This window comes from Panicum hallii, chromosome 2 (genome assembly GCF_002211085.1).
Source record: "Panicum hallii strain FIL2 chromosome 2, PHallii_v3.1, whole genome shotgun sequence".
In the NCBI taxonomy this organism is placed as follows: Eukaryota; Viridiplantae; Streptophyta; class Magnoliopsida; order Poales; family Poaceae; genus Panicum; species Panicum hallii.
The window spans coordinates 215709-226306 of NC_038043.1; the positions used below are offsets into that span (position 1 = coordinate 215709).

General features: G+C 50.8%; 2 protein-coding genes across 4 annotated transcripts; one reads left to right on the top strand and one right to left on the bottom strand.

Moving 5' to 3' along the window:
- LOC112880133 (glutamate receptor 3.5-like) lies at positions 1 to 4721 on the top strand. 3 transcript variants are annotated; one of them, XM_025944625.1, is made up of 4 exons: positions 1 to 789; positions 1580 to 3244; positions 3337 to 3740; positions 3814 to 4042. In XM_025944625.1, the coding sequence occupies exons 1-4, from the start codon at positions 540 to 542 to the stop codon at positions 3892 to 3894; spliced, it is 2400 nt and encodes a 799-aa protein (XP_025800410.1). In that variant the 5' UTR covers positions 1 to 539; the 3' UTR covers positions 3895 to 4042. The 3 variants fall into 3 exon arrangements, with proteins under 3 accessions (XP_025800410.1, XP_025800407.1, XP_025800409.1); XM_025944622.1 differs by having other exon boundaries at positions 33 to 789; positions 3337 to 3755; positions 3843 to 4721; XM_025944624.1 differs by having other exon boundaries at positions 51 to 789; positions 3843 to 4721.
- Positions 4722 to 4907: 186 nt separating this feature from the next.
- On the bottom strand, positions 4908 to 8163 carry LOC112880134 (DDRGK domain-containing protein 1). The gene is made up of 7 exons (XM_025944626.1): positions 7836 to 8163; positions 7654 to 7757; positions 7155 to 7256; positions 6902 to 7063; positions 6467 to 6523; positions 5623 to 5659; positions 4908 to 5439 (listed from the first exon to the last, which is right to left on the bottom strand). Exons 1-7 carry the CDS (start codon positions 8062 to 8064, stop codon positions 5225 to 5227), a joined length of 906 nt encoding a protein of 301 aa, XP_025800411.1. The 5' UTR covers positions 8065 to 8163; the 3' UTR covers positions 4908 to 5224.
- Between the last annotated feature and the right edge of the window lie 2435 nt (positions 8164 to 10598).

Here is a 10598-nt window from a genome sequence, read left to right on the forward strand (position 1 = left end):
GCATGGCCACGTTTTTACTCGAGATAGAGAGTGACGGACGACATGAAAGCTAAGCTGCGGAGCCTTGCTTTGCTTGCTCTGCTCTGCTCCAAGCGAAATCTCCAAACTCCTCTCCTCTCCTGTGCAGCTGTGCTTGTGGCGTGCGCACCACCACTTGTGTGATTGTCTCGAGCCGAGCCGAAGCGAATCGAATCTTTCTTTTCTGGCACCGGCACCAGCTTTATTAGTACAAGAACATTTGCTCCCCTCCGTTCATCCTCTGCTTCTCCATCATCATCTTGTTCAATTCCTTATTAGCTTGTAGCTCTTCTTGTTGCGGTTGCGGCTTGCCCTGCCCCCAAGTTTTCTCTCTCTCTTTCTTCTTTTCCTTGCTGTCGGTGCTTGCCTTTCCCCCAATCCGTGGCCGTTGCCATGGCCGGAGCTCCTTCCATTCCATCCCTGCGGGTGGGGCGACAGCCGTAGCTGCTTCTTGAATCTTGAGGACCCAACCCACCCTATCCTACCTACCGTCTCCTCTCTCTTGACCAGACCAAGAGCAGATGGCCAGGCACAGGCTCCTCCGCGTGCTCTGCCTGTGCAGCGCCTTGGCAGTCGCCCTGCCGGCGCGCCCGCCCAGCGTCACCATCGGCGCCCTCTTCACCTTCGACTCCGTCATCGGCAGCTCGGCCGCCACCGCCATCCGCCTGGCCGTCGACGACATCAACCGCGACGCCACCCTGCTCAGGGGCACCAACCTCAGCGTGCTCATGCAGGACACCAAGTGCAGCGGATTCGTCGGCACCATCCAAGGTAGAACAGCTCAGCTCAGCTCATGTCCTTCCTTGCTACCCAGTTGTTGCTCAGTACTCTTTAATATCTTTTTCTTCTGCAAACCAACCAAATCCCTCCCTCCTCGTGCTCATCATCATCATTTAACAAGTGGTAGGTTGGCCTGTATGCTTCAAGGAGTGCATAGCAACAGCATGTCTTTGTCTCCATTGGGGATCTCCCTTTCAATTTCTTTCATCTTGTTGCTTTGCTCCTTCATGTTGTTGTTTTCCCCTTCTAATTTGCTCCGATCCTCTTGTCTCAATCAAGGTAATAAACGGCTTGCCGCTTACCAACCAACTGATAGTCAGACTCCATGCCTTCACTTCACATTCTGATGAGCACTGTTTTCCTTCCACTAATACATTCACTCCCATTCACATGTAAACCTAGTTTTAGTCTGTCCCAAGTCAAACATGTTAACTCTAGTTCTGGATGGCTTGCTTTGTAATTGTACCACAATAGGTTCACTAGATGAGCAGTTTATTATTCTAAAAGAATAATATATTTTTTATAGAGATGGGTAGTCAAAGTCTGTGATGGGAGAGAGTAGTTATTTAGTATAACTATAGTACTGTGTTCCCTTGATCTTTTAGATAGAACAAAGAGACAAATAAAGCTGCATTATTGACGAAGCGATCCTACTGTAATTAACTAAGCTTTATAGTCACATCAGACGAGTCAGCCAATGCGAGTCAACTGCTTGATTGAGACGCCATGGCTGGCTGATCACTGATCACTGACTGCAAAACTGCTCCTGTTCTGCCTGCAGCTCTTGAGCTGATGGAGAAGCAGGTGGTGGCCGTGGTGGGCCCGCAGTCCTCGGGCATCGCGCACGTCGTCTCCCACGTCGTCAACCAGCTGCGCGTCCCGCTGGTGTCCTTCGCCGCCACCGACCCCGCGCTCACCTCCACGCAGTACCCCTTCTTCGTCCGCGCCGCGCACGACGACGCCTTCCAGATGGCCGCCGTGGCAGACATCGTCGCCCACTTTGGGTGGCGGGAGGTCACCGCCGTCTACGTCGACAACGACTACGGCCGCGGCGGCGTCGACGCGCTGGGCGACGCGCTCGAGGCCGCGCGCGCCAGGATCACCTACAAGGCCGCGTTCCCGCCGGGCGCCGACCGCGCCGCGCTCGGCGACCTCCTGGTGCGGGCCAACATGATGGAGTCGCGCGTCTTCGTCGTCCACGCCGGCCCGGACTCCGGCCTCGACATCTTCGCCGTCGCGCACACGCTCAACATGATGGACAGCGGGTACGTCTGGATCGCCACCGAATGGCTCGCCGCCGCCATCGACGACGACAAGGAGTCGATGGGCCGGATACAGGGCGTGCTCACGCTGCGCCAGTACACCCCGGACTCCGACGCCAAGAGGTCTCTGGAGACGAGGTTCATCGCCGCCAGCCGGCAGAGCAGGAACAACGCCACCGCTGAAGCAGGCAGCATGAACGCCTACGGGCTCTTCGCCTACGACTCCGTCTGGATGGCGGCGCGCGCCATCGACCAGTTCCTCGGCGACGGCGGCAACATCTCCTTCTCGGCCGACCCCAGTATCCACGACGCCAGCGGGAGCGCGCTGCGCTTGAGCTCGCTCCGGGTGTTCGACCAGGGCGAGCAGCTGCTGCGGAAGGTCATGCTCGCCAACTTCACCGGCGTCACCGGCCAAGTGCGGTTCGACGCCGGCAGCAGGGCCCTCATCAACCCGGCCTACGAGGTCCTCAACGTCGGCGGCACGGGCGTGCGGCGGGTCGGCTACTGGTCCAACTACACGCGCCTGTCGGTGGCCGCGCCAAGGCTGCTATTTGATGGCCGGGCACCCAACGGCACCCAGCAGAAGCAGAAGCTGTACAGCGTGATCTGGCCGGGGGACACGACGTCGCCGCCGCGCGGGTGGGTGTTCCCGAACAACGGCAGGCCGCTGCAGATCGGCGTGCCGTACCGGACGACGTACAAGCAGTTCGTGTCCAAGGACTCGGGGCCGGACGGCGTCAGCGGGTACTGCATCGACGTGTTCAAGGCGGCCGTGGCGCTGCTCCCCTACCCGGTGCCCGTGTCCTTCATCCTGTTCGGCGACGGCGTGAAGAACCCGAGCTACAGCGAGCTGGTGCAGCGTGTCGCCGACAACTACTTCGACGCGGCGGTGGGCGACATCTCGATCGTGACGAACCGGACGCGCGTGGTGGACTTCACGCAGCCGTACGTGGAGTCCGGTCTGGTGATCGTGTCGCCGGTGAAGGCGACGAGCTCCAACGAGTGGGCGTTCCTGAAGCCCTTCACGCCGGGGATGTGGGCCGTGACCGGCGCCTTCTTCCTGTTCGTGGGCGCGGTGGTGTGGATCCTGGAGCACCGGTTCAACCCGGAGTTCAGGGGCTCGCCGCGGAAGCAGATGGTCACCATCTTCTGGTTCAGCTTCTCCACGATGTTCTTCGCGCACAGTGAGTTACTACCAATCTGAATTCTGAATTGCATTTGCTGCTGCATTATATTGGGTAGTTGCTAGCTGCTTCTCACCTAGCTGCCATTGCAGGAGAGAACACCGTGAGCACCCTTGGTCGTTTCGTCCTCCTCATCTGGCTCTTCGTGGTGCTCATCATCAACTCCAGCTACACCGCCAGCCTGACCTCCATCCTGACGGTGCAGCAGCTGTCGACGGGCATCCAGGGCCTGGACAGCCTCCTCTCCAGCAACGACCCCATCGGCTACCAGGTGGGCTCCTTCGCCCGCAGCTACATGATGGAGGAGCTCGGCGTGCCGGCGTCGCGCCTCCGCGAGCTCGCCATCGACGAGTACGCCGACAGCCTGCAGCGCGGGCCCGGCAACGGCGGCGTGGCGGCCATCGTCGACGAGCTGGCCTACGTGGAGCTCTTCCTCTCCACCAACTGCCAGTTCAGGACGGTGGGGCAGGAGTTCACCAAGAGCGGATGGGGATTCGTGAGTCGGAGTGGAGTGCGTGGTTCATCTTTTCATTGACATCTGTAGCATCCTGGTCACATTCATTGATCAGTTGTCTCTCAACTATGCAAATGGTGGCAGGCGTTCCAGCGTGACTCTCCCCTTGCGGTGGACCTGTCGACGGCGATCCTGACGCTCTCGGAGAACGGCGACCTGCAGCGCATCCACGACAAGTGGCTGAACCCGGGGACGTGCTCGTCGCAGAGCACCGACGTGGGCGCCGACCGGCTGAACCTCAGCAGCTTCTGGGGCCTCTTCCTCATCTCCGGCGTGGCCTGCTTCGTCGCCCTGCTCATCTACTTCGCCAGGATACTCTGCCAGTTCTGCGAGTACCACGACGGCGGCGGCAACGAAGGCGAAGGCGGGGTGTTCCCGGACCCGGAGAGGAGCCTGCGGCGGCCGGCGAGGCTGAGCAGCATCCGGGACCTGATGTCGTTCGTGGACATGAAGGAGGCGGAGGTGAAGAGGGCCATCCGGAGCAGGTCCGGCGAGAGGCGGCTGGACAGGTCCATGGGAGGCAGCTCCATCTCCGAAGGGCCTTCATTGTCGCGGCCGTCGTCGATCATGTCGCCGGTGTGATAAGCAGCAAGGGCTTTTATTTCTTGATGATGACGAGTAGATAGATGAGATAGCAGATGGAGCTAGCTGAGCTCAAGATAGACAGATAGATAGATTACTTACTAGGTGTAGATAAGATAGATAGGTTACTTACTTGTGTGCATAGCATAGGAGATAAAAGGATCTCGATAGATAGATCAGTTGGGAATTTGGGATGGATCATGTCGCCCATGCCTTTGCATTTCGTCGAACGCCTTGCGTGCGTGCAGGCAAGGCTCCAGGGCTCCAGGCAGAAATGAGCAGCCATCAAGAGGGCCATCCACTGAAAATGTGAAATCAAAGAATAGGACAATTGGACCTTTTAGTCCAACAAAAGATTAATCAGGCCGAGATCCAATATCATCAATTGTATCATCAATCATAAATTTTACTATGTATGTAGACACAATGCATATCTAAATGCATAGCAAATTCTATAAATCTAGATTTGCCAAAACGACTTACTAAAACAACTTACTAATTGGAACAGAGGGAGTAGCTTATACATGTTGATGTGGTTGCCTAATGAAATGAAATGTTGTCTCAAAAGACATGAACGCCAGGCGCAGAGTCTCTCTCTACCCAAGCTCGATTTTCATATTACTTGATAACATCTCTGGTCCACACCAATTCAAACATTCAGCTTCTCTCTTCTACATGATATGATGATATTTAGCATGTCAGCACATGTATCATACTACTATATATGACCAGTGACTTGCTTACTACACCTCCCAATTATCCAAGGCAACCCATGTTGGCGCAGCTTTGAAATCACTACAAACATCTCTGAGCACAGAAACAAGAGAGTGGCAGTATGTTTTTTCAAAGGAGTATCCTGTATGTTGCCACGCCAACGACCTCTCTCATGGCTCCGTGTCCACTGCAGCACTGTCATCTTGATGGCTCTCCTCCTCATACTGGGCCTTTGGCTCCAAGTCGATAAATTGGTTTGAGTTGTTGGCCAGATGCGATATGCTCACTCTCCCCTGTTTCCTGATGTACTCTGCAACAGCCTTCATCTCCTCGGTGGATATGTAGATGAACTTCCCACGGTCATCCATCACACCAGATAACCTATCTGTTAAATTCAAAACAAAAGGCTCATCAGACTAAATAATGCTGAGGGCTTTAGTGGCAGGCAAGTTTCTCACACATGCCACAATATGCAGCTAAAAAATCATATAGATAGCATCAGGAGGGCTATTAAGGCTGAGTCATAGACCAAAGGACACAGGACCAAAGTTACACAAGAGTCACATACCCATGCTTTCCAGAGTCACGATCCGGTTGATGCAATCCTGCAAAATAGTGTAGTGTAGTACTGAGAAGCAAGGTAAATTAATGACTATAGGATGTCAGCCTCATGCAGCAGTGATGTCAAAGGATGAGGAATAAAAGGTTCAGGAAATTATCATTTCACAGTTCCAAACAGTCTACTAGCTGAAAATGTTTGTCATAAAACAAGAATAAAAACCAAAAGAAAATTACACTTGGGGACAAAAGACATTGCAAAATTTTTTATGCCCCAAAGTCCTGCAAATCCCAACTAATGATGATTATATGGAGGTGTTTTTCGGTCCATATTCTAAAAACAATAATGCCTCGTGTCAGACACTGCCTCAGGATAAAGGTCACTGGCAGCGTTTGGGAGATATCCTAAAATGTTGCCGGTTATCCTTGCTTGCTGGTTTGCCGAAAAAAATGAGCCCCATGTGGGCCTCGGATTTCTATGCATGGCATGCGGCATATATGGTGAGACTAGTCCCAAGTATCTGCGTCGGATACATATTTAGTTAAATTAAAAGGCAGAAATATAAAGGGAAAAAATTAAGGCAAGGCAATTATCAGATGAAGGAAAAGTTGAGGGCTTGAGGCAGCTTGACAGTTGACAAATGCCCCACGTAATTGGGTTACAAGACATATCATTCTTTAAATGCCAGCTTAATAGTGCAAAAGAATGTAGAAAACAGGGTATCAAATTTAAGCTATCAGCACCTATCAAATGGATCTTATCATTATTTCTATTTGAACATGATAGGGCATCGGAAGTTAATTAAGTTATTCATAACAAGACCTCGAGTCTCAAATGCGTAGACTTTGAGTACCTGGGTTCTCATCCTGAACTCTGCCGCCAGGTCCTCAAGGGGAACACACTTCTGCTTCTGGAAAGTTTAGGGAAAAAAAATAACAACTAAGTTTTTCAGTTTACATAGCAAAGCATATCATACCAAACAGGCAACCAGTATACTCAACATCGTCGCAGCACAATACAGCATGCTTCAAATACTATTTAGCAACCTATGGTAAGGTGCATTATCATAATAATCAATTTCAGACTTCTAGATAAAAATAGACACAATGGTAGCTGTGTGCAAACTAGAGGGCAAACAAAGCACAAAATAAGTATATGGACTGGGATATGTAATGGTTTATTGCGAAGGAGATTTTTTTTTTGTCAAATTCAAGAATAATCATGGAGACTTAAAGTTGCACATTTATGAGGGCATAAATTGAAGGCACTTGCTTCATAAACAGTGTACCTTGATGTATTCCACAAAGTTGTGGAGCAAAGCCTGACCATCATCTTGCGTCTCACTCTCTGTTGTACCTTCAGCATCAACAGAAAAGGCCCCTTTCCATTTCTCAAACTCTAGAGCAGCGGCCTCCTCCTCCTTTGCTTTCCTTGTTCTAGCTTCTTCTTCCTAGACCAATTAATTAGGTACTCAGCATCACAGTTCGAAACATGACAAAAGAAAAGAACAGAAAGTATTGGCAGCTAGAAGAATCCCTAACCAGTAGTCTCTCCTGTGCCTCACGCTCCTCATCCTTCCTCCTCCTCATTTCCTCATACCGGTCTTGTTTATTCCTCCTAGAATCCCGTGCAGCATCTTCAGCCTTGCAAGCAAAGAGTATTCTTCATGTCATTTTTGGGGCTTTATTTCATATATGAGAGATCAGCACAACATGTAATTGTAATTTGCTTCCTAATTCCGTTTTGACATCAACATCAAACTGGCTATCCATCAATTATGGTAAGTTGGCTTGCGCCAGGCACTGAATGTGTAAACCATGACAAAAGCAGAATGTGCAAACCATAAATAAACAGACAAACTGAATTGGGATTGCAACACACTGAAATACATAGGGTAGATGAACTAAACCTGCCCGTGCAGCTGAAATTGCAGTGGAGGTACCAATCAATGGAACACAGTTCAATAATCTGTAGCTCGCAAGATAAGCACTAGTTGGAACCCACGGCAGGACATAGCATTGTAGTGAGTAACCAACCAACCTGACGCTGCGCCTCCCGCTCTTGCCTTTTCTTCTCCTTCTTCTTCGAGGATCTGGGAACGTCCGGGACCTCCTCGTCGTCGCCCTCCTCATCGTCTTCTGGAACTGCACAGCCGAGAACCGAGGCTAGGGTTAGGACGCACGCACGCAATAGGTGGGGGAAAAAAAACAGGGTTCTGGTACCATCGCGGCTGGTTGATGCGGCAGAAGAGGAGGCTGCTCCCGGCCTCCGACGCATGCGGCGCGCCGCAGCGCGACCGTGCAGCACCTGGTCCTCCTGGAGCGGCTGGGGCGGGAGGCGGTGGTTGTCGGCGGCATCGGAGCGGCGGCGCCAGAGGAGGAGGGGGAAGATGGCGAAGACCAGGAGCATGCAGAGCACGGCGCCCAAGACGCCGCCCCCGCCGGCGTCCATCTTCCCGGTCACCGGCGATCTCGCTTCCCAAACCCTCGATTTGATCGGAATCGATTGCCGCAACCGCAATTGATTTGGTTTTTTTAAAAAAAAAATTTAGAGAGAGAGAGAGAGACAGACAGACAGGGAATCTAATCTGCCATGAGACACGCTCGGAATGTGGTCCGGCCCAGTTGCGTGTTTAGGATAGGAGGCCCAGACCAGCGGCGACGAGCCAATAAGGCCTACTGTTTGGCCCAGCAATGTGGAGCTATATCTTCTGTTTGGTTTTCCATTATTTTTCAGTTTTCTGTACATTTCCTTGATTCTACAGTAATTATTATTGGTACTTTGTTTATGCTCTTATCTGTTTAGAAATACTGTAAGTGCTTTGACCTATTTTGGTCGTGAAGCAGTTGACCATTTGCTACTATAAACCAATGAGGTCACATTCTATGGTAGAATGTGGTTGGAACTATTTTAATTTGTATTTAGGAACACTTTTGCTATTTTTTTTAAAAAAAAGTTAGCTTGATGGATGGAGCTAGGCAAGGTAGCTTGGTAGACGATTGATGGAGGAGCTGTGCATGCCAATGGATCGGACGACCTTGCGAGGATGGCGGATCGGATCGTACTAGTGGAGAGCGAGAGCGATGGATGGATGTGTATCCGATCCACCGACGGCCACAAACTGCTAAAGGCAAAAGCTGGATAGATAGATGGATGGATGGACAGATTTGCATTTGCATTGCAAGTCGGTTCGTCGATCAGAAACAGTGCAACAACACCGTATAGATTTGATTCTTCGCTTCCATCTCTTCCTTGAAAACTAGTTTGGCGGCTATAGTCACCTGTCCTGCATGCTGACGGATTTTTGCTGACCATTACAGCAGCAGGAACAGCATTTTTATTTCACTACCAATCGTACCTGTCGGAGAATTTCTCCAACCGGGTGGCGGAGTGCACCCGCTTAATCCTAACTTAGGATGAGTTTGAAGGAAGTCAAGAAATGCTTGATCAAGAGGCGTACGAACACGAGAAGCACACAAAGTTTTAGAGTGGTTCAGGCCGCCGGAGCGTAAAAACTTACGTCCACTGTATGATATATTGCTTGTTTTGGTGAGGAATGGCTAACTATGAATGCCTGTCAACTTCCTTATGTGTATGAACTCTTCTGAGAGTCTGTAAATCTAGTGGCGTGTGTGTAAGACTGAGACTTGTGAGTTCGTGGAGCATGTGGAACCTTGCGTTCTAACGTGCGCGCTCTTTCTTTTACAGGCTCAAGGAGAGCGCGTACATAGAGAGGGGTTCCGATAGGTGGACCCGGCGATATATTAAATAATGTACATATCGGAGTCTTTAGTGCCTCAGATCATCCGATCTTCCTCATCAGTCTCCGTGCGTATCCTCCGTCTGGATTTGGTCTTGTGCCGTCCTTGTAGGATCAAGGACACCAGCTAGAGGGAGGTGAATAGACGGTTTTAACTAAAAAATAAAGCACTTAAGGAAAATTTAATTAGTACAACAAGAGATTTAAATTTCTAGTCTAAGTCGAACTAAGTTAGGTTTGCAACCTAGGGTGATCAAGCAAAACTAGAATCTAGGAATGTAAATTTGCACAAGAGTAGATGCGATAAATAATTGCAAGGTAAGAACCAATTCTCAAGACACGAGAATTTATCCCGTGGTGTCGATGACTTGCCGGTCATTCCTAATCCACGTTGAGATGGATTCAATGAACTCGATTGCTCCTCTACCAAGTCTTCGCTTAGTCCTTGAGCCAATCGATCAAAGAACCTCTCCAAACCTCGGTTCCACAAGGATGCTATTCACCGCTCCGGTGAGGTGAGCTCAACCTCTCACAAATTTGGCCACAGCACCTTCACAATCTCCTTTTAAGTGCTTGGTGGCTCACACGATCTCCAAGCCGTCTAGGAGGCGGCAACCTCCAAGAGTAACAAGCCAACGACGCTTGCTTGGAATCCCACTAGTGCCTCAATGATCAACCTCTTTGATGCAATGCACTAAACACTCTCTAACTCATAAGAATGCAATCACTAAGCAATGGTGAGTGAGAGATGAGCGAATGAGAGCTCAACGATATTCTAGTGTCTTTCTCAAGTGCCAAGAGAGCTCTCATGCAGCCAAGGGGTGAGTATATATAGCCTACCAATAAAAACTAGCCGTTTGGAGGAGTTGATGGATTTTCTGCGATATTTGCGGACAGTCCGCCAGCTCCCCCAACGGTCAACTGTTGCAAAAACGGTGTGGTCAGAACTAGCCGTTACAGCCTAACCGGACAGTCCGCCATACAGGACCAGACAGTCCGTGGACGAAACTCTCTGTCTCAGAAACTGGAGATATACCGGACTGTCCGACGGAAGCAACCGAACTGTCCGGGGGTGCCGGACTGTCCGGTTCAGGCGTGAAGGGCAGGAAACCTCGCTATGTGTGCATCTTTTCTCACGTGCCATGTCTCTCAAGGTGTGCAATGCAAAGACTCGATCATAGGGCACTTAGCAAATTTTTGAGCAACCGAACATCGACCCCTCTTA